At 37.1% G+C, this 23,901-nt stretch overlaps 3 protein-coding genes across 4 annotated transcripts; 2 read left to right on the top strand and 1 right to left on the bottom strand.

Moving 5' to 3' along the window:
* Positions 1-309: 309 nt before the first annotated feature.
* Positions 310-10,472, bottom strand: LOC118277025 (uncharacterized). Its single transcript, XM_035595684.2, has 9 exons — positions 10,191-10,472; positions 5,398-5,661; positions 4,971-5,131; positions 4,497-4,667; positions 3,972-4,154; positions 3,447-3,857; positions 3,114-3,356; positions 2,930-3,039; positions 310-2,759 (listed from the first exon to the last, which is right to left on the bottom strand). The coding sequence occupies exons 1-9, from the start codon at positions 10,261-10,263 to the stop codon at positions 2,666-2,668; spliced, it is 1,710 nt and encodes a 569-aa protein (XP_035451577.1). The 5' UTR covers positions 10,264-10,472; the 3' UTR covers positions 310-2,665.
* On the top strand, positions 5,981-10,059 carry LOC126911634 (uncharacterized). Its single transcript, XM_050699783.1, has one exon. It carries the CDS (start codon positions 6,598-6,600, stop codon positions 9,253-9,255), a length of 2,658 nt encoding a protein of 885 aa, XP_050555740.1. The 5' UTR covers positions 5,981-6,597; the 3' UTR covers positions 9,256-10,059.
* Positions 10,473-10,825: 353 nt separating the features above from the next.
* On the top strand, positions 10,826-23,856 carry LOC118277024 (uncharacterized). 2 transcript variants are annotated; one of them, XM_050699796.1, is made up of 6 exons: positions 10,826-11,414; positions 12,632-12,794; positions 16,359-16,454; positions 17,061-17,241; positions 17,822-17,937; positions 18,399-23,856. In XM_050699796.1, exons 1-6 carry the CDS (start codon positions 10,924-10,926, stop codon positions 18,450-18,452), a joined length of 1,101 nt encoding a protein of 366 aa, XP_050555753.1. In that variant the 5' UTR covers positions 10,826-10,923; the 3' UTR covers positions 18,453-23,856. The 2 variants fall into 2 exon arrangements, with proteins under 2 accessions (XP_050555753.1, XP_050555752.1); XM_050699795.1 differs by having other exon boundaries at positions 18,381-23,856.
* The last annotated feature ends 45 nt before the right edge of the window (positions 23,857-23,901 follow it).

The raw sequence follows: 23,901 nt of genomic DNA, 5'->3' as shown, positions 1-23,901 counted from the left end.
TTGGTTGAGTAAGTATTAGTGGACTTTGTCAACTTTGAAAATGTTCGTAGTGGAACAAGGAGTAAAGAATGGTGGTCGGTTGATACAAATGTAGAATAGCTTCACTATTAGGTACCTACTATTTTTTACTTACCTATGACTATACACTGGGGCTCCAGCTTGAAAAGCAGGAGTAGGAAAAGGGTGGTTTTTAGTCAGTAAGAGTCTGACATTCCCTCTCGCCTCATTCAAGAAGTAGGTAAATGCGAACGATTTTCCAAAAAAAAACCGTTAAACTTAGACGAAAAGGAAAATGAATGAAACACGTAATTCCATGATATTTTAAAACATTTATTAAAACTTATCGTGGCAACAATATTGCTATCACACTATCTTCTATCACAAATGAAATCTTAACTACAATCAAAGTAGTAAGTTTTCAAACATTTTATACTTTGACCACGAAATTTTGATATCCGTTTATTGCTGTAACATTTCAGAGGTATTTTTTATAATTAACATTTACTTAACCATTATCAAATGTAAATAATTTCAGCAAGTTTATGAAGTAATTATTAAAATTACAAATTACAATGTTGAATTAGCAAACATTTTTACCCCAATTCGGTACTCAATTTTGTAGCATGGCAACTTCAAGATATCTTACGGATTTTTCACGATTTTAATTTTTATTTATTTGATAGGTACAAAGAATTTTAGCCCTGAATTTAAACAAACACATTATTTAATGAACACTTAACTTATTTAAACTTCATAATAATATACTCTCATTATCTGTCAGAAACAACGTTCAAGAATAAAAGTTTCATATATTTTATATTTAAAAATGGGCGTAGCTCGGATAGTATGTAATATTTGGGCAGTGTTTTTTTACATTTTATTGTCAATTGTAGGTCTCTTTCATAATTATTATACTTATTAAACTTATTTGTATCATTTAAAATATGTTATCAACCTCGCTACGCCCCATATGATATAATAAAATCTCTATTTAATCTTTTTATGCATTAAACATAAATATTAAGACAATATTTAGTTATTGTCAACACTGACGACGTTTATAATGAGTTAAAACCAGTTATACAGATATTTATTGTAGGTAATGTTATGGTTATAATAAATATTATGTAATGTTTAATAAAATTCCAATTTCTAGAACTATAACTTAGACCTAAGTAAACTTTGCGGTAGAAAAGTTCTTAATTGATAGATTTAAAAAATCTAGAATGAATAACTTAACATATATTTTTTTATTTTAGTTCAACAAAAGCAGAGACTTATAACAGGTATTTCTGCTTAATTTTTTTGGTATAATTCGATATTTTATTCAAATTTCGTGTGGCTGACAATAATTGATATTTCTGTTAATCTATGAAACCAAGACAAACAGTTGACATTGTGCGCATAATAAAATAAGTCCCTGCTTTTGCTGACTTCTCATTAAAATACAGGCGTAAAATTTCAAAAAAATAAATCACAAGCTTGAAATTTCAAAAACTACGGCATTTATCTAACAATGTTTTAAAATTGATTAGATTTAACTTTTTAAACGTACATTTAATTTCTTATTTCAACACTAAACCACTTAATATTATAAAAATTCCTTTTTTTATGAATCACATTTAATTTGAATTATATTAAGGATTAAATTGTAAATGCATTTTCTTCGGAGATAATTATACTGTTCTGAATTATTCAGGGTTACAGTATCTACACATTATGCTATTAAGATATGAATAATAAGAATTATTTTTATTTATAATATTAAGAAGACACAATTCCTCATTACAGTTGGCCCTAAGAACTTTCCTTTTCCATTAAAACTTTCTTAATTAAGTTATTTTTAAGAAATTAAATGGAAATTAACCGTTACTCGTTATAAAATTAAACGAGTAAATACTTTTTAACAAGAGTAATCGCTTTGAAGATCGTTACTCAAATCATCTCTCATTGAATATTAAAAATGGGAAGAACTGTAGACATCATTCCTAATAAAATTATTTTATTCTTGTTGGTAAAAAAAATGCGGAAATAATAAATTCTAACACGGCAACATTTTTTGCAACTAATATGAATGATACCAGAGCAAATTAATATCTACTAAATGGTAGAAATTTAAAATAAATTGTGAAGTAATTATACTAGAACACCAAGCTTAATTTAATTCTGTTACACAGCGAAAGGCAGGGGTTTTCTTACAGCGATACATTCACGATGAAAGCATTCTCTTGAATGTTTGAACAGCATACTAACATATTACACGAAAAATAAATATCAAAAGAAAGACGCTCACAAAGTCACAGCTACCTTAATAATAAAAACCTGGTCTTCCAAAACCCTATCCTTAGCATAACGAACGGCATATTACATACAGAGGCTTTGTTCTGTTTTTATACTGCAATATTTTCGCAAATTATACGTTAAATGAAATCTTTGTTTGTCTTTAATGAACCTCATTTTCAAAAGTACCTACTGTGTCATTTAGGCCCCTGTATGTCCAGACGGTCATATTCCTGTTATTAAGCTCTGCACTGAAAACCAGTGAAGCTGAAATTACCTTTGAAAGCAGAAGATCTGCCAATCGAATTTCGCACGTATTTCCTTATTTTTAACGCGCAAAGTCACTTTTGTGACTGAACTAAGTCAACCAGCTTGTGGTAAATGATTAAATACTTATAGTACTTATGGTGTCCGCTGGCGCTGGTGTCACAATTGGCTGCTGGATTGTTGGGTCCAGTAGTGGGATACTGTCAGTAGTCCTGTGAAAGATTTTATTATTCTTTCTTTACTCTGTTTCGAAATATTTCATGAAAAGTTTTAATTTAGTTAAAATAATTGACGGTTAAGAGCAAATTAAATATGATTCTTTATAAAACTTCTTTCTTCTAAAGCTTGATAAGGCAATAGTAGTAGATTTCTTCAATCTCACCTGTTCCTAGTAAGCGTTGGTTCACTGATGACGGCCTCACAACACGGGGCTGTAGTTTTTGGACGCACAATCGGCAATGTCGTACATATTGTCGTAGTTAGGTATATGTACTGCAAATAAAACAAACAATTACAGGACCTTTTCTTTGTAATCATCACAGATAAAAAAAGTCTTCTTCACTTACCATAACGACGACAAGTATCAAATAAATCGTTGGAGTCGACCAATGCGCCGCATTCTCAATAGCTACCACTCCCATAACCCAATTGATGGCGAAGAACGGTTCTAACACGAGGCACAGGTTCAGATAGGTCTTCAACTCATTGCCTTCCGTGTTCCAGGTCCATTTCCAGGATATATTGTCCATGTATAGCATGTTTAGAAGGCTCTTGTCGTGCATCGCCTTCGCCGCTTGAGCCAAGTTTGGCTAAAGTAAAAAAAGAAAGAAAGTATTTTTAACACTGCACAAAAACTACTGTCATTGATACATTTATATTTGTCTGTAGTAACAACTTACCTCACTGCCAGTTTCACCATTTTCCCCAGGTATAGCGATGTTCACGTAATGGCAATCGTCTTCGCTTCCATTATAATCTTTATCGAGGGTTTCAGAACTATCCGTGTTCTTCCTACTGCTGCCTGGAGTGTAGATATTGTCTAACGTGTCAATACTACCATTTTTGTCGTCCATTTGGCCATCAGTTTTTGGCCAATTAGCTATGTGATGGTCAACTAACTCTTGTATCTTTGCAGTTAACGTTTCCGCCTGCTTTTTATTAACACTTTGTAGGCCTAAAATGATGATGGCTGTGTTTATTAGGATGAGAATCATAGCTGGTACCATGAATCCCATAACCATGCCTTTTTCGATGGACATCCAGCAGTAGTGCTTAATTTCATAGTGTTCCATTGAGAGAGCGTAGTTGAACTGGAAAGGATAAGAACCATCAATAATAGACAAAGACTTTAACGAGACAACTAAGAGCAATAATTATGTAAATACTTTATTTATTTATTTGTAAGATTATGTGTTTATTCTCACCATGACAACCACAGCAGGAACTCCATAGGCCAGCAGGTAATTGTACTTTAGTGGCAACAGAGTGTCACAAGCACAGTACTCTGCTACTGCAGCCGCAAGTGCTACTATCCACATAGCACAAGAGACATGCGTGTAATGCAGGAGGAGGGCTATCCTCTCACATTGGGAGGGAGATGATACACCCTGTGGAGGAATAGAAGTGTTATAAGTTTACAATTGTGTTATTATTGTTTAGATATTTAAGTTAGAAAAGACGAGAAAGCAAACGAGGTCAACTTTTTTTAAAGGGGGAAAATCATCCAATGTCTTCTCCCGCCACGGGCGAGGCGAGACGGAGTGGCAGACTCTTACTGACTAAAAATCACCACGTTCCTACTCCTGCCCTTCGAACAGGAGCCCCGGTAAACCCACTAGGTAGTTCGCAGCTCTTTTCGGTCAACTACGGCTATGGAGTCGTAGTCTAGACCTACACTTTCAATGAAAAGTAATATTAGATACGTGAATATTATAATTTTAGCAACTCACCATCACAGCCTGTATGTAAATAATGGTACAGGCAGCCAAACAGCAGCACAGGTTAATGTTAATGGGATACAACTTGCTGTTGCGACGGAACTCGGCTGCGTACTCGCTCCACATGAGCCACATTACTGCACTGATCAGTAATACGACAGCTATGCCACTTGTGATGAAGATCTGTTATGGAAAGAGATATAATTGACGTCAGATTTTTTTTACACTGCCTCAAGAATCTTCTACCTCATTGTGCCTTCGTAAATTAAATAGATAAAACATCGATCTTTAAGAAAGAAAGACTAATAATGCAAAGGGTAACTGCATTTTTTCTCAGCATCCATCACCACTAAATAATAAACTCTGTTGTTGCGGGTGTCCATGGGCGGCTCTAATCGCTTTCCAGCAGGTGACTAGTTTGCTCGTTTCTCACCTATTCCATAAAAAATACAAGGATATTTCTAGGATAGGAAGAAATTAACTCACCAAGATCATCCACTCGTTCCTAACTCCATGGCAGTTGTTGAATCCATACAAATACGTCACACTATCTATAATATTATGTTCTTTCAGATCTGCATCAGCTAAAGAATCGTCAGGAAGATCTGGCTCAATATCTACCTTGTTGTCTGAATTCTTACTTATAACTGAAAATAAAACATTTATTGTAGCTGTGTCTGTTTATTTGAAGAGTGTTGCTGAGTGTGAAATCTGGGTTTAAGTTTGCTAAAATATCTCAGTTTGTGTTTAAATTGGAATAAGTACAGAGTACATACATAGTTGTGCAAACTATACCTGACAATCTATCGTTAAATCAAATGAAGAGCCTCTTTTTTTGTCCACATAAACATGGTAAATAAAATAAGAACACGGTGTACACTATGTTCTTTTAAACTTTATAAAAGTAACTCACCCTGATTACTCCGCGCCACAAACTCCGGATTAGGATACAACTGAGGATTATCATCATAAATGGAAGACGTAAAATTGGAGACCACTCCTCCATACTCCGTATCATACGAAGTTATATCATAGTCTGATCGATCATCCGGTCTCGGGTAGGTTGATTTGTGATACCGAATGGATACCGGTTGGAAAGATCGGTATGATGGCTTCGACTTGAAGTATCCATCATCACCCAGTCTCCGGAGATGATGAGAGCTCTTGTTTTGAGAACCTGAAAATATTTTCACCATCAAGATACGTTCACGTTCTTTGTAATCTTTCTCGTTGGTTCTGTGTTTATTGTGTGTTTCGTGCTTGATTCCTATATCATAATACAAAGTATTATAAGAGGTTTCGATTGTATTAAGTAATAATATTGAGCTCGCTGTATGTTCAAAAACTGAAAGTACGTAGTTAACTTTATAAAAATGCTTGTTTATTTAATGTACGGCTCTGTTTACCCCTTTGCGGAATTAAGTTTAGTATGATGTTGTTGTTTTATTTTTATAAAGAAAGTTTTATTAGCATTATTGTTTAGTAATAATATCTGTTAAAACATGCCAGAAAATATACCTAAAGTTAATTCATAAAATAAAGAAATAGAAACCTCTAGCTCTATTATTTTCTTTGTATTTTCATGTTGGGTCAGAGAGGTCACGTCAAGTAATAATGTTAATTAACTGTTGTAGCGCGGGCATTAAAAAAACAACGTAACTAGTCTATGGTGTGTTTACTCTGTGGTTGCGACGTCACGAAGTCGCCCAATGAGAGCGCGTGAACGACCACTCCTCCCGACCGCCGCAACCTCGCGCGCCAGCGCAGCCATTGCGAGCGGTGAGAGAGAGAGCGCCCCGACCACCGACGCGTACGGACGTGTTGAGAAATCCTCCGCGGCTCTATATCACGCCATCTTGTAATCTAGAACTTTCGATTCGACGCCATTTTGTGAATCAAGTTTTCTTTATAAAGTTTGTAAGTCTCAGGTTCGGAAAATTATGTTAAGAATTATGTAAATAGACATTAAAAGTGATTTGACTGTAAAGTGTTTCGTTATAAAACCACCACTGAGTTTGGAAGTTGCCTTATAAACTGGCTCCCAGCTTAGTGACTATCACACTGGCGCCCAACTAGTAGGCCGAACCGTTACGACCGTTACATAAGCGTGAAGATGCCGACAACTAGGAGAGGGGAAACCCTCCGTCAACAACAGGGAGATGAAGGGAACATCACTCTCACTGAAGAGGAGATCGTCGCCGAGCGCGGCCACGCGGACGTAGCCGCGAGCGCCGGCTCGAGGCCGACAGAACCTGCTCCCCACTTCACCCAAGAGTTTCTATCCACGCTGATCGAAACGATTACGCGTGCGCAGGTGGAGGCTAACAGAAGTCTCGTTAACACGCTGATGGGATCCGGCGGCGACTTCAGAGCTTCCACCCCAGTCGGGCCTCCTCCATTTTCCAACGCGACCGGCGGTGGTACCGCCGTCGCAGCGCCGCCGTGCAGCGAGGCAAACTTCGTGAAGTGCACGGCGAGATTCGACGGGACCTCCCCGGACGCTGAGGTCCTGGAAGCATTCCTGGACGCCGTCGAGATCTACAAGGAGTGCGCAGCAGTGAGCGACGAACACGCCCTGCGTGGACTACCCATGCTCCTTGAGGGCGAAGCCGCCGTGTGGTGGCGCGGCGTAAAAGCGTCGGTAACTACATGGGCGGACGCGACCGCGCGCCTCCGTGCGACCTATGGCGTCGCGCAGTCCGCGCACCTCATCCTGCGCGAGATCTTCGCGAAGGAACAACAGGAAGAACGTGCGGAGTCATTTATATGTAGAGTGCGCGCGTTAATCGCTAGGTTGCCTTACACTCTAGATCAGACGTTACAAACGGACATTTGTTACGGCTTATTACATAGACGCGTAGTGAAACGTGTGCCGCGAGATAGTGTTCGTGGGTTAGACGACCTTTTACATAAGGCTAGGATCGCGGAGGATACCTACAAATCGTCTAAGGCTAAATCTGTTAAAGTTAGCAATAATAATAATTCGACCGATACATCGGTGGAACCTACTACCGACCGTGTTCTCACGCAATCGAGTTCCGCGACCACGGGCGCGACTTCGTCACGTTGCAACAACAGAAGTAGACCGCGTTGTAGTTTCTGTAGGCTTTTTGGGCATGTTAGCGACGAGTGTCGTAATCGCGAGAAGGCTAGCAAAAATAGTAATACAACACCTAGGGAGGTACGTTGTTATGGATGTGGCAAGCAGGGAGTCGTGAGGTCGAAATGTGATGTTTGCGTGAACACATCGTCGAAGTCCGACGACAAAATATCTTTCAACAAACTTGATGTAGATTTTTGTAGGAATAACGTCGATGTTAGGAATAATTCTTGTACTTACACTAGTAGGGTTAATACCGAGTCGTGTGTTAGCATTACGAGTGCATGTTTAAGTACGCGCGACGATCACCCGATGGTGAATATTAGTGTCGAGGGCCGTAGGGGCGTGGCCGTTGTAGATACCGGCGCCACGCATAGCATAGCGAGCCCGCTCTTACACCGAATCTTAGTTAACTCGGGAGTTCGCTTTACCGAAACGAAACGTTTCGTGCGCCTAGCCGACGGCACACAAGGATGGAGGAACTTGCTGTCAGCCGAGACAGATGTTGTAGTTGTAGGCCGTCGAGTAAGATGCCAGCTCCTAGTGTTGCCTGGTAGGAATACTAGGACCCTTTTAGGTTTAGATTTCTTAGCCCGGGCCGGCATGGTAATAGACGTCGCCCGACGTACATGGTCGTTCTCGGACAGTCCGAAACGACGTTATAATTTAGTGTGTACTTACACCTTAGGTTCGAACAATAGTGTCAACGCCGGCCTATTGCACACCGCTTCTGCCGATGACCCAGCACCGCGACCGCGTGAAGGTAAGTTTACCCCCGTGCGGCGGCGTACGCCCAATGCGTTCATTGAAGACCGCGCGCCGCGAGCCGCGCGCGATGTACCCGCGTCGAAGGGCGCTGCGCGTCGTCGTAATAAGGTAAGTTCACGTCGAAGAGGCGGGATCAAGGTCGATGCAGACAAGGCTGCAGTTGTCGCCAACCTGGCTGCTCCGCAGAACGTGAAGCAACTAGAGTGTTTCTTGCGCATGACGTGTAAGTATCGACGCTTTATCAGTAATTATGCAGGAATCGCGAGACCCCTCACGAACCTCTTGAAGAAGTCGAGTGCCTGGCAATGGGGCACCGAACAACAGGAGGCGTATGAGCGCATCAAGTCTCTGCTCGTTTCCGCTCCTAATCCCCGCCAGGCGGACGCGTCAAAGCCGTTTATCCTTTGCACTGATAGCAGCGCCTATTGTCTAGGGGCTGTTCTCATGCAGGGGGAGGGCCACGACGAACAGCCAATCGAGTACGCGAGTCGACTACTCACTAGTGCCGAGAGGAACTACTCAACGACTGAGCGAGAGGCTCTTGCCGTCGTGTGGGCACTCGGTAAGTTCCGCGGGTATTTGAAAACCGCGAAGGTCATTATTAGGACTGACTACCAGCCCTTAGGGTGGCTGACGGGTCAGAGGTCACCTAGCGGTAGACTGGCCAGATGGGCCCCGATTTTGCGAGAGTTCGATCTCAGCATTGAGTACACACCCCGTCGCTCACAGGTAGTTGCAGGTACCATTTCGCGACCCGTTAGTGCAGGCGACCAGGACGAGTGTGACTTATGCATGATCAGTATCGATAGGCCAGAGAGAAGCAGCAGTGTTCGCAGCAGTCAGCCGATGGACCCCAGAGGTACGTATGAGTATCGAGGACATGGAGTCCGACGAACCCTCTAGGGGGAGACCACGGTCTGACCGCTGATACGAGTACACCTTCTCTGATTACACTAGGCAAGTTATAAGTTTAGTTATATAAGTTAAGATAAGATAGGTAAAGTTATCAGCTCAACAACTCACGGTCTGGAGAGCGTACGGACTCGGGCGAACGTAGGGCAATATCACGTTTCGCACCTCACGCCTTCCGCAGGCCAAGTAGAGATTCCCGTTCGCGACAAACGCGATTGTGGCAGATCGCGCTATTAATCTAGACTAGCCCAACAGTGAGGGCACTTTGTTAGGCTAGAGGGGGAGGATGTAGCGCGGGGGTATTAAAAAGTAACGTAACTAGTCTATGGTATGACTACTCTGTGGTTGCAACGTCACGATGTCGCCCAATGAGAGCGCGTGAACGACCACTCCTCCCGACCGCCGCAACCTCGCGCGCCAGCGCAGCCATTGCGAGCGGTGAGAGAGAGAGCGCCCCGACCACCGAAGCGTACGGACGTGCTGTAAAATCCTCCGCGGCTCTATATCACGCCATCTTGTATTTCTGGAACTTCTTTCTATTATCCGCCATTTTGAGTTTTCTTTGTTAAGTTTTTTTAGTTTCGTGTTTTAAAGAATTATGCTAAGAATTGTGATAAATCAGTAATAAAAGTGATTGACTTTAAAGTGCCGCTTCATTTAAACCACCACTGAGTCTGGAAGTTGCCGTTTAAACTGGCTCCCAACTTTAGTGCTTATTACACTGTGTTAATGTTATCACATAACTTTCTAACAAGCCAATTAGTGCTTTTTAATTGCACACTACAACACGTCTATTGGATTAACAGGAGTTAAACCAAGGTCAATTAAAATACCTACTCCTTATGTTTATTTATGAAATACGTATATAAACAAATGAAAATATGGTTAGTGATGCGTTTCAAACTACATTTCCAACAATTTCTTACCATTAGCATCTGCATCGTAAAACTGTAAACTTAATATCAAAGAAAATATTAATTTAAAAACACATGACTGCATGTTGATCTCTTTGCTTCCGATCACACTGAAAAACTTATCGATCTAAACCACCTTTTATGATATTACTAAGGGAAATTATTGATTTCCATATTTTAATTCACTTCTAATGTTGATATTTAAGTTGTATCTGTTTAATTATTTAAGCTGCGATAAAAGCCAGCCATTTTCACAATTACCGCGGAAAATCGATACAGTGGCAACGATCCTTTACACTGAAACTTTATTGCAGGATGAAAATGAACATCTGGGCGGTTGAAAATGTTCTCATAATCTGGCTGCAATATTTAATAGGCATTTGTTCATGGGCCTTTTACAGTAGCCTTATATTATTTAATAACTTTGTACTTGACTGCGTATACAAGTTTCTATTTTAGGTTGGTTCCACTTAGTTAGTTATAAAAGGTAGCAAATAATTTTATAAAGCTTGCAACACACAGTTATATAATGTCAAGATTGCGTTCCAGCTCTTTTCCTGATTGTCAACGATGTTTTATTTCTATCTCTTTTTGCCAAGAGTAACTTGATCTCCCTTTCCTGCTCTGGTGTTTTTCAATCAGATTTTTATGTTTATTTACCATAAACTTGCGACCTAGGCACACCTGTCACATTCACAACAAATTCAAAAACGCAATAGAAATGTAACCAAAAATAGATACAAAAATGAGTGCAATATTAAAATTTATTCGTGAAAACCATATACTGGCCCTTATCGAACAGGCTATAGTCAAAAAGAAATCCCGGCTGAGTTTGAACGCGTACGAAATCATTGAGATCCCGGATTTGCTTTACACCTGTTCCGATGTCGAACATTTGTATTTGCATAGAAACAAAATAACAGTGGTCCCGCAGGAAATAACTCAGCTAGTGAACTTAACAACATTGACGCTAGATTATAATAATATAACGCATCTCCCGCCGGAGATTGGTAACTTAAAAAATTTGGTGAATTTAAACATTAGCTACAATCCTCTGAAGGTTTTGATCCCGGAAATTGGTGAACTTGAAAACTTGGAGGCGTTCTGGTGCAACAAAATACAGCTGCGGGAGATACCCAAGGAAATAGGGAAGTTGGAGAAACTAGACACGTTCGGCGCTCGGGGAAATGAGCTGGTTGCTCTTCCTGAAGAAATCACCAACTTAACTAAACTAAGGTAAGTAAGTGGTAACGTTGAATGTTACATTTTATTTTTTATTTAGTTCTCTTTAATTATGCTTGATATAATATTATTCAGCATTATTTTATCATCAACATAAAAAAAAACAGTATGAAAAAGTAACTAGGTAATAATTCATAGATCACAAATCTTTTTTTTTTAATTCCACATTATTATTTAGGCACAAGCAATGACCTCATACAGTCTCATTTAATAATTAACAACCTCCTTGCCTATACTTAGTTCAAGGTTTTGGTACAGAAAAAAGATGGAACCTTGAATTTGGCCTTAAAAGTTTTTATCTATGATTTGTTAATATCTGTTCTGACTTACAATGATTGGGCTCAAAGTCAAACAAGTTGTATGTTGACTAAATAATCCAGATTCAACCTTGACTTCAATATTGAGCACAGTTTTATTTTATGTGTTTTCTTTATTGCTAAGCTATGGTTATAAACTTGCCAATTATACATAACATTAACATTTGATTATATCTTTTGCCCCAATGGGGTAAGCAGAGATACACATAATATTACACAATTCATATGAAGTTTTGATGAAAATATCTAATATGCATTAAGCTTATTACTACACACACATAACTACATCAACTAGAATATGTCCAATTGTCCACTGCTGGAGTGCTGGAAAAAGGCCATCCTTTTAATCTCCAATTTAATAATTCCCATGCACCTTGTGGATCTTGGTTAAACCATTAAAAGTTAGGATATTACTGCCTATCTCTTTAGCTCTCCTTGTTGCACCATTTAAGGAGGAACTTATCATAAAGATTAGATTAGATTAGATTAAAAAAACTCTTTATTGCACTCCATAAAAACACAAAGTGCAAACATTTAGAAATTGATAGTACAATGGGCGGTCTCATCACTAAAAAGTAATCTCTTACAAACAATCTTTGGATGGATAAGCATTAAGGAAAATATGGAGAAGTCCGCAGTATACCTACTGATATTTATACCTACTTAAAAATAAAGTGGGTTAAGTAAAGAAAACGCAAGCCATTATGTTATAAATGATATTTATTTTTGCAAATAGGTTACAGTGTAACTCTTTTACACGTCAATCTCTTAAATAACTAGATGAGGCCGGCATTTCCTATCGGACTGCTCTGAGAAGAAATGCCGAAACAAACTCATTTAAAGTCCAAACAAATCAAATAAAGATGTGAGAGATCATATAAAATTTTATTTCAGATGGCTAACACTAGAGAACAATTTCATAGAAACATTACCGGACACAATGGACTGTATGGAGTCATTAGTGCACTGCAATTTGAAGAACAACAAGGTGAAGGAGTTTCCCGTCTCCATACTCAAGTGTCCCGACCTCATGTTCCTGCAGCTAAATAATAATCAGGTATTTATTTGTTAAAATTTACCATAAATGTTGTAAGTTTCACTACCTTCGGTGCTTTCCCACCAGTAGCTACTGCTACGAGGATTAGCTAAGAAGTATTAGCTAAGCCACGAAACTATGTGAGTTTTTTCTACTAATATGCTTCCCCTATGTAGCAGTGCAAGAAAAATATGCTATGAACATAGAAGAGGCACTGCTTGAGTAACTATTCGATTTATCGATAATATATAGCTTGCATTTTTCCTTATAAAAAACATATCTTAGTTGAGTCCGTTTCCACCAGTGTTAAGTTATGTGTACCAATGAATATGATTCATTGATGGAAGCCAAACGCATCCTCAGCAACATAGCATAGCACATCTCTGCTGGAAAAGCACCCGATCTGCGAATTCATATTATTCTTAATTTTTTTCCCTGTCAGTAAGAATGTCAGGTTTCTTGGTGCTCACGTCTACCCTTCAAGGTCATAGAATGCTGAATAGAGCTGAAATGAAAGAATGAAGGTTACATGTCAAGTTTCAGCTTTCTATGAATAGTTTCGGCTGCGCGATTTCTATTGAAATATTTCTTTTAATAAATTTTATTCACTTGCCTTTTTGGTAGAGCAAAGGCAGTTTGGTTGATTTTGGATAAAGATCGGTTATTTATATTTTTGTAATAACTATCGTGAGACATACTAAATAAACTAAAAATACCATAATATTTTTTTTTTAATTTCGAGTCATTGAGGGACTCTTCATCATGAGCAGACACAGCGACGTCTCGCAGCCTACTGTACCTACTGTAATAGTGGTAAGTAGGCTGCGCTAAAAGTCCCTCTGTAACTCGAAAGTAATAGAGCTTTTCTCCATTAACATACGTGTAGTAAACCGTGATTTTTAGTTAAATCGGTTATCTTTTGTTTTGTGGGGGGAAAATCATCCAATTACTTCTCTCGCCAGGGCGAGGTGAGAGGGAATATCAGACTCTTACTGACTAAAAACCACCCCGTTCTTCTGCCTGTCGAGCCGAAGCCCCGGTAAACCTCTGGTAGCTAGATAGTCCGCAACTCCGGGTTATCTATGTCGGTTAAAGAAAATCTTTTTATATAATAATAACTAGTTAGTTATTGCAAGAGTTCACGTGACCTTCAAGTGACAATCACAATAAGTTGTCCTAGCTACCTACTTAACTATGTATTTAAATACGTTTATAGCTTGCACTTATATCTTCCGCGTATAGATTTGTGTGGGTGATAAGTAGCTTAATGTTAATGTCCGTCTCAATTGTTACAATCGCAATGGCTAGTTGTGTAGCAATGTGGGTCTTTTCGCTGGTTGCGTAAAGACTCCTATGTGTGACCATGTACCTAATCAATAGTTCGTGACAGTCCGTTTTGTCAGAGAACACTGCTCCTGAGTCTCTATCAAATCTATACATATGATCTAATCCTTTTTTTGATAACCACCCCGTTCCTACTCCTGCCTTTCGAGCCGGAGTAAACCCGCTATCTAGTGCCTAAGAGGGCACTTTCGACACTCACTCGGGTAGGGTAGAAGATGTATAACGCAACGTAAAAAACCATTATAAAAAATCTATAATATGACAAGTTTTATAAAAATAATGAAAATTGAAAATCATCGTCGTGAGAATTGCAAATTGCAATATTATTAAAGAATGTCTTGTAATTGAAAACAATGACCTTTATTACAAAACAATGGCGCGGCACGCTGGTGAGAATTCAATATTTTTCGTAATACAACACTCGTTTAACAATATTATGTAAACATTACTATGTTACAACCATATTACTTGTACTTGGTGATCTTTTGACAGAAACTGAGTCTGTGTTTCCTGATGGGTATGACTTGGGTGCATAGGCGTAGCCAGGTTTTAGTATCGGGAGGGTTTCAAGTTCATTAAATGTGTGACCAAAAAAAAAACAGTTATAGAGACCTTTGCCAAACAGGGGATGTACTAACTAGAAAAATAACGCTCTGTAATGTCTAGGTACGCATTTTTCGGGGGGGGGGGTTAAACCCCCAACACCCCCCTACGTCTATGCCTGGGTGTCTTTAAATCCTGAGTGAATAGGTTGCATACGGGCAGACGTGCTCCATCGTAGGCCGCATCATCACTTACCATCAGGTGAGATAGCGGCCAAACGTCGACCCATTAAATGTAAAAAAAAAACTGGACAGCAATACACTCTAACTGTGGGACCACATTAGTTATCACGATAATTAATGGCATTTCCCATTAATGTGGCCCGAACATAACAAACCCTTTAGCCTCTTCTAACTTGCCTACTAAGCGTGAAGAGTACCTACTTAAATGGCAAAGATTCATATGTCGAGGAGGCTCACAGATCAGCAGAGGGCTGGTGCGAAATAAAAGCCAAATATGCTCTTCCGAATTTGTTTCACCACTCTGGCAAAGTGTGACTCAATTTCCAAAAGTTAACTAATTAACATGAAGCTGATTTTTAGACTAGATATTTTGATTTCAAATATCCTTTTCAAATGACCTTTCGACGATATTTTGATTTCAAATATCGTATGACGTCACGATATACGTACTATATTACACTCCGAAACTTAACTCTGTTTTACTAAATGCCTTGTTCGCATTACGCTAGCATTTTAGTCGAGTACCGAATATTTAGTAGCTCTCTCTCGCTTCGATTTTGGGACAGAAGCGAGAGAGAGCTACTATGTATTCGCTACTGGACTAATTGCTAGCGTAATGCGAAAGAAGCATAATTCCGGTAACCTTATAAGAATGACAAAATAAATATTGAATGAGATTTATAACATACCTTGTGTACAAGTGGGTCACATTTCATATACTTACTTGATGTTATGTAAACATGACCGTAATACATAATATCGGTGTTAAATACATAAACAATACATACAGAAGTACAATGATATATTTTTATTATTGCGCGCTATCGCCCTGTTTAATTTGATGACTACAAACAACTCGTTTTGTTGACTTCCTCAGTAAAATCGTTGAGCAACGAAAACCTTTGTTTGAAGGCCCTAAATTGGTCCTAGGCTATGTATTAAACCCTAGAGATGTGCCGTAACAGGCGTTGCACCATGGGGCTCAATACCAGGTCTATTTAAAAGACTCGATACCCCTTACAGGTGCAGAGGGTGGCCACCAGGGTGGTTTTAGTGAGGTAAAAATCTAACACTCCGTAGGCTTTTATCTCCATAAAGCTAGACAACTTTTGCTATGTTTTAAAACTACGAACAGCAGTGTCCTCTAAACTGGCCCTGCCCGGTATGGTATTTTGCTGCTGAAGATGACCACGACTCCTGGATTCTCCATTCACGGCTGGTTCCGATACGGTTACGGCAAGGATAAAGCCTGATGAACAACGTCACTTTATCCTTACACACACTTTGCCTTTTCAGATTGTAAACCCTTTGACAATCTGTAAAATCTATTGTCACTATTTCCCTCAAGACTGAAGCATCTGAACCCTTCAAATCAATTGAATATTTACCCGACTGTAAGAAGAGTATTGTTAATTATGTATACTGATAATTCATTATGTTTATTTTTATTTGGCAGATATCCTATCTCCCTGCGGACTTCGACACTTGCTACCTTTCCGTTCTGGAGATGATCGACCTTCGCCACAACCCGATATGTGAACTATCTCATCCCGTAAGTACCATTTGTTTCAACAACCACCTCCCAAAACAGCTGCAACACCTGTAAGCCAGGCTCTACAGTAGATACAACTATGAAAACACCGGAACATTAAAGTCCAGCGCGTCTCAGAGACGTGAATAACTGTCTCGGATCCCGCAATGAAATGAATTAGAAGAGAAGAAAAGAAAACGATAGTTTCCACTTCCTTCGGTGAATTTTATGCAGGAGACAGAATAAATTAAGCCTAAAGGCACGAAAAAGACTGCACAATTAGGAGTATAACATTATCAAGCCTGATATTCGTATTTTGGTTTGGAATTTGATAAATCCAATTATGTATCTGGGGCCTTAGTCTGCTATTACAATTGTGTTAGAATGGTCGATCACTGAGCAGTGCAAGAGGGACGGAGCTATACAACCCACATAGCTCCGTCCCTCTTGCACTGATCAGTGATCGACCATTGTGACACATTTGTAATAGCAGACTAAGGCCCCTGGTCGAATTTATATCTAAATATTTATTCTCTCTTGCACTGATCAGTGATCGACCATTGTGACACATTTGTAATAGCAGACTAAGGCCCCTGGTCGAATTTATATCTAAATATTTATTCTCAGGAACATCCCCTAGTAAGGTACGCAGAAGAGCTACCATCGCCGGACGGTACACTGGGCGACCTGTCCCCTCAACCCTCGAGCAGCAGTCGGCACGGAGCGGCCCAGGCGCTGGCCATCAACGCCACCGCGCTGCGGCTGCCGGCTGTACCGCCCAATAGGCATGCTGAGCCTATGGTTATTGGTAAGGCTTACTATAAATAGTTTATTCTTGCACACTTAGGTCTAGTTGTTCTTGTAAGGGTAGGCAAAGGGGTAAAGATTCTATGTAACACCAATTCAAGATTTTTTAAATAGTTTAAACTGTAACTTCTTTATGGGACAAGCCCGCCATCACCTCCCTTTTTGCTGCAACTTCTGTAAGCCAGGGTTTATAGTAGATACAACCAAAAAAACACCGGAATAGTGAAGTCCGGTGCGTCCCAGGGACATGAATAATTGTCTTGGATCCCGCAATTAAATAAATCACATAGAACAAATAAATAGGATCAAAAAAATAAAACTATAAATTGTCAAAGCAGCTGATGATGACCACTTTATTACATTATGGCTAGATGTATTCAATGACGTTTAATGTCGCACACTGCCGGACTATTATTTTTTTATTAATTGTATACAGAATGTCCCAAAAGTGTAACTAGGATTTTAAAAATCAGATGTGGCTTCTCCAGTCCTTACGGACATGGTTACTATTACGCATAGCGATTTTAAAGAGCATTATACAGATATGAGTTGATACTGATAGCTATATGTTTTATCTTTAGCTGAAATGGACTTGGACGCGTCATCGGTAGAATCGTCAGAAGATTGGGAGAACAGCGTGAACAGTTCAGAACTGGATGTCCAGTACCAGAGCGACGAGGAAAGAGCTGAAAATGAGGTATGGAATTGGTTTTTTTTATTTTATTTATTTTTGACATCTGACAGTTCACCTCAACTGTCATTGCTTCTGAAGTTCTGACAGGACAGGTAGGTAGATTTAGATTTTTAAGATATTTATTTTATTAATTTTGCTTTTGATAATTTCTTTCTATCCAAATTGAATTTTACCGTTTACCTAAGAAATGAATTAAAATAAAAAAAATGTATTACTAAAATCATCCTTTTTACCATTCAATTATAGTCAAGTACCATTATTTCTATTATTTGTCTTCGTGTTTTGCAATAAAATACCATTCCCCACCATTATTAATTATTCCAGACAATTAAGACTTATACAACGAGTTGATCTTTGGTCAATGATCAATCTTTGCCCACCCATCCTTTTCCAGACCTTTCCATGCTTCCGACTACCGGACGGTGTTGTTAACAAGCTCATGTTAGATTGCTCAATTCTTTCAGGCTGTGGGCATGGTCTTACCTGAGTTATCCCGCTACGCATCAACCGCAAGCTGAATTATTTCCGAAAAATAAGAATAATATCAAAAAAATAACAAAATAGCGCCCAAACCGCCATCTTGGGGATATTGTGTAAGTTTTAATAAGCATTCTGAATTTAAAATATGTACTGGCTGATTGTTTTCTAAATTAAAAACAAAAAAAGGATATGTTTTCGAAATTCAAATAGACACTGCCATGTTTTGAAATCAGAAAAATATATTTTAAGAAAATCTCAGGAAGTCTTTATGGTCACAATTTTTTTAAATAATCTTTACTATAGAAATAGCATACTATCATTGGCAATATAGAATTTAATTAAATAAATACATTATAAAGGAAAATAATTTTCCTATGGCTATGTTTTTATATACATTTTGACATAATCCAAGCACAATTTTCTACAACACAATAATCATTTTTTAAGTCGGTTAAAAATGTTTCGTCAACCCAATCACCAGCATGCAATAAAAAACTTTATATCGATTATAAAACAAATAAATAAGGGATTGAAAAAGGTGTTTGTTATATTCTCTTTAATAATGTTGGCTAAACAGAATACTAAGTATAATAATATAATTATGTTTGTGATTTCTGTTATTACAAGGTATCATAACTCTCGACATTAATGGCCGTATTCACCAACCATCTCTTAACTAAAATACACCTAAAAACTAAACTAGCCCCTTATTTGTGCTGTTAGGTTAGGTTAGTAACCAAAATGTTGTTAATAGTCACCTATCTTAGCTTAAGACTATGAATGCCAAGAAAAATCTGTTGAAGGCAAATCCTCTGCTAGCGCCGGTCACTTTGCCCCCCCATGGCGTTTAATGTGGGGGGGCTATTTAAGGAGATGTTAGTAAAAACGGGCATAACTGTCGAGAAAATGTGAATAGTAGAAAGGCTAATTGATCTATGCGATTTTTTTTTTGCGATAATAATTTTTCTCCTTGAAATCAGATGTTTCTCCTCGTAACACTTAATATCGAAAAAAAAATACACTTAGATCAATTCGCCTCTTAACCGTCGATGTTTATAATATTGTCTATCTTTCTTTACGATTAACACAGACCGTTAGTTAGGGCTCAAGAGCCCAAGAGGTTTTTAACGCGCGTTAAAACTCAGCGTTCGCAAGTATGCAACGTTGCAAAATGTAAGTTTACCGCCATACTCAGAGGCATTTAATGGTTACTTAACCTAGTCCTTAGCAATTTTTTTCGATACAAAATCGTTACTAAGGATTAGTTTATGTAATTATTCATTGTCTCTGAGACTTAAAAACCCAATGCTTAGCGTAATGATACTAAACTGCTTGATAAAAACATCGCGTTTCATAAACGCTGATGTTTGAACATTACTAGTATTTGTTCTATTTGAGCGTTTTTTTTTTGACGCGCGTTAAAAACCTCTTGTGCGATTGGGGCTTTAATGTGTTTGTAATAAAATTACTAAAGTTGAATACGAAGCACAAATAGAAAAATAATTAATGTTTATGTATTTTTTTTTCATATAATGTGTTCTTTTATAAAGAAAGATTTTTGTGATAAAAACGGTCAATTGTTGTTTTATGTTTGGAATTGAAATTGGATGAGTATTTTTTGTTGATTTAGTATTATTAAAAATGAGCCGCCTAAAAATTAAAAAAAAATGCCTTTTTGTTTCGTTATTATTTTTGGAATATTACTAAGGCTCTCAAATAATGCTTTTTGTTGGGAAAGGCATGAAATTACTCCTTTTAAACCAACTAGATTATTGCTATCTTTTTCTCTGGATCGGGATAGTTACTTAGTTAGAAAGGGACAAAAGTTCAAGACCAAAAAATATAAAAAAAAACATGTTAACTCTATTTTTATAATTGCTATCGTGAGACATACTAAATTAACTAAGAATCACGGTTTACTCACGTATATTTAATGGAGAAAAGCTCTACTAGTTTTGAGTCACAGAGGGACTCTTTATCATGAGCAGCGTGCCTACTTGATTGCCGCGTGATTAAACCGTGTTTTTTAGTTAATGTTAACTCTAGTTAACATAAATAGAACCTGTCAACAGCTGTCGAATAAGTTAATTATATTTTATTTTTAACTTTTTCAAGGAGAATTTTATAGAAGTAAAATGATAGTTATAAACATTCAAAAACGTAGTTTTTCTACTATTTTTTATGTTGTTTTTAAACAATGTGTGGATTAAGAAATCAATAAGAGGCAAGGGGTAATATCTCTATTAAAACATATGTTATTCATGTTATAATTAAGAATTAGGTAAAAAAGTATATGTTAAATTTGATGTATGATATGTACTTAATGTGTCAAATTGGTGTCTTTTAAACATTTTTTGTTGAAATTTTTTGGTTCCTAATATTTAGGTATAAAAAAAATAATTAAGAAAAAAATCGAATGATATTACTTACATGTGTCAAAGGTTTGGTGTTAGTAATAAATAAAAAGCTATATATAATAATATGTTAGGCGTATAAGAATTATAAAAAAAAGTGTAAATAAAAGAATTATATTCAAAATTTTTAGTTTTAACATCTATTCGTACGTAACCCATTAAAAATAAATTGAATAAATTATCTATTATATAAAAATAAGTCGGGTTTTCCTTCCTGACGCTATAACTTCAGAACGCACGAACCGATTTCCACGGTTTTGCATTCGTTGGAAAGGTCTTGCGCGCCGTGAGGTTTATAGCAAAAAAAAACTGAATAAAATCGATAAAATAGCCCGTCTGGTGGCGAAACGGAGTTCGTCGGGTTTTGCTAGTAATACCATAAAAATGTATCATTTGTCAAGAAGTCCTTTAATATGTAAATTTTTGTGTTTTAAAAAACACTTTATAAACCCATATCTATAAATTATATTTATATTCACAAATTGGTTATAAGATAACACTTTTACACGTCAATCTCTTAAATAACTAGATGAGGCCGGCATTTCCTATCGGACTACTCTGAGAAAAATTGCCGAAACAAACTCACAAGTAATAGTCTCTGAAAGTCCAGATAATCAAATAAAGAATAATTTGAGTGAACCTAAAAATCTATAAAGATAGATTATAATGAATCTATCATAATTGAATTAAAAAAAAACGTCTATCCAATATACATGTACTCATTTCTTGAAGCAAGTATATCATATAATTCAAGTTTATTTATGTAAACTATACGAGGACACTCGATTAATTTCAAGCCATACCAGGGCTCATAATAGATTTCGCCTTAAAAATTATAATATTTTATATTTATCATTGTATAACATTTATATAATTACTGTATCTATGTAGTTATGTACATATCATACCTACCTACTGCCATATATCTAATGGTGCTATATATTCAAATATACTACTATATGTATATTATTACAGGTATTATATATTATGAGTAACTTTTGTATATATGGTCTGAGTCAATTCTATTACATCTTCATTGGTCATTTAATACAGTTCTTTTCTTATATGTTATTTATTTTCTCTATTTGTGTTAAAATTTCTTAAAAAATAGATAAAATTCAAATCAGCTTGTCTTATTTTCTTTACCATTAACCTTTAAAAAGATATTATTTTTAATCGACTTATAAAAAGGAGGTTATCAATTCTATGTTTCTAGCATATTTTTTATAATTATGTTTCTTACGCGAATTTGCTATCAATGTTTATGATTAATGATATTTTTTATTGTAAAGAGATCTCGATGACATCAAATCAGGACATTATAAAGGTACGCGTCATACGCATCGCACGCATCGGGTTTTAGTTTGTCTTGTATAGAAACTCATACAACTGCGTCCACTGATCCGCATCGTACGGACCGCATCATCGGCAATGCTTACATGCGATGCGTGCTGATGACGTCATACGGAATACGTACGATGCGGGCCTGTGGACGCTTACCTTAAAGGATCCCCCAAGAATATCGATACAAATGTAGGATTTTTTAAATGGTTGTTACATTTAGCACAAGCTATTAAAAATAGGTTACATTCTATGCCCATTTTCATATTTACTTTATCAAAACTCATTCGTTAATAGTTTTCTAGAAATGAACTTTGAAATTATGTATTAATTTATTTTAACTATATATATAGATACATTTATTTATGTTTCCATAATTTGATTACCAACATTATTTATGTATAAAATTCACTATAATAAATAAATATGTATAAAACAATGACCTACATATTTCCAACATAACAAACCGGAGAAAATCGTTTGCATTTTTAAAATTGAATAGCAAATAGCAATTTTATATGACCTATGTGCATATGCACCGAAACCCTAATTTAGACCAGTGGTGGGCAATAATTAGGCTCTCTAAATTATTTAATTGGAACTGCCGTTTTTGCTCACCAGATGGAGCTAACGTGAACCTCTCGTCTTTTCGTCCAATGGAGAACTAGTTAGTGTCACACCATTGGTCATAAAATTTTTGATAGCTACAGTGATTGGACCAAAAAGCCTCTTCCTACATTTGTGCCAGTTGGTAAGCAAACCAAACCATAGCCCACTTTCGGTCTATAATAGATAATATGATTATTCATCAAGTTGAATTGACCGTCGAATATGCGGAAAAATCAGACAAAGCGAGACCATAATATATTGGACTAGCTACTTCCGCGTGGTTTCACCCGCACTGGTCGGTTCCTATTGATCGTGGCGTGATGTTTTATAGCCTACAGCCTTTCTCGATAAATGCACTATGCAACGCAAAAATAATGATTCAAATCGGACTATTAGTTTTCGGAGATTAGCGCATTCAAACAAACAAACAAACTCTTCAGCTTTATAATTAGTTAGTATAAGTATAGATTTGTACAACTCGATGCATTGCCGTAATCATCCAATATGAACCAAGCTTAGCAAACAAGGACACTACCTTGATCTAGCAGTAAGAAAGTAGACAAATAGGTCTTTATATTAATAAAAGAATTGGGTAGTAATCAATTCAAGTCAAGAATTTCATTACGATTTTTGATGTTCCTATAAAATAGTTATTTGGCCTCATGAACACATTTTGCCTGCCACTGGTTCAATTGTTAGTAGGTCTACTCTAAAAGACAAGCCAATGTTGTAGCCACACTATACTTTAATATAATTTTATATTTAGTATCATTACTCATCTTATAACTAGAGGTCATTCTTGCATATAAATTTAAAATATTTTAGGGACAAATTAAAACATTTTAAAACACGGTGGAATAAAACGTTAATTTGATTGCTTTATGGCTGTCCTAATTTAAAATACTTTCTTAATTCGGTTTCAGGCCATTTATTTGGTTTTAACGACCTCTAGTTTATAAGATAGGGAACTTATATAATATAGCTCTGCTCTGTACAGTAAATACTTGGTTGTACATATTATACGCTCATTATTACAAATGTAATACATCTATACGGTAAATAAAAACCTTTTAAATATTATCTTGTTTTATTTCTTACATCTCTCGTCTAATATCCTTAGTAT

This window comes from Spodoptera frugiperda, chromosome 17 (genome assembly GCF_023101765.2).
Source record: "Spodoptera frugiperda isolate SF20-4 chromosome 17, AGI-APGP_CSIRO_Sfru_2.0, whole genome shotgun sequence".
Lineage (NCBI taxonomy): Eukaryota > Metazoa > Arthropoda > Insecta > Lepidoptera > Noctuidae > Spodoptera > Spodoptera frugiperda.
The sequence above is the reverse complement of the archived record's forward strand: the minus strand, read 5'-3'. Positions and strand labels throughout refer to the sequence as shown.

Coding starts and splice junctions, on each gene's coding strand:
- LOC126911634 (XM_050699783.1), top strand. CDS start 6,598: ATGCCGACAACTAGGAGAGGGGAAACCCTCCGTCAACAACAGGGAGAT.
- LOC118277025 (XM_035595684.2), bottom strand. CDS start 10,263: ATGCAGTCATGTGTTTTTAAATTAATATTTTCTTTGATATTAAGTTTA. Junction 5,132..5,397: donor TGTGGCGCGGAGTAATCAGG/GTGAGTTACTTT, acceptor TTTTATTTTCAG/TTATAAGTAAGAATTCAGAC. Junction 3,858..3,971: donor TTCCTGCTGTGGTTGTCATG/GTGAGAATAAAC, acceptor TATCCTTTCCAG/TTCAACTACGCTCTCTCAAT.
- LOC118277024 (XM_050699795.1), top strand. CDS start 10,924: ATGAGTGCAATATTAAAATTTATTCGTGAAAACCATATACTGGCCCTT. Junction 11,415..12,631: donor ACCAACTTAACTAAACTAAG/GTAAGTAAGTGG, acceptor ATTTTATTTCAG/ATGGCTAACACTAGAGAACA. Junction 12,795..16,358: donor TGCAGCTAAATAATAATCAG/GTATTTATTTGT, acceptor TTTATTTGGCAG/ATATCCTATCTCCCTGCGGA.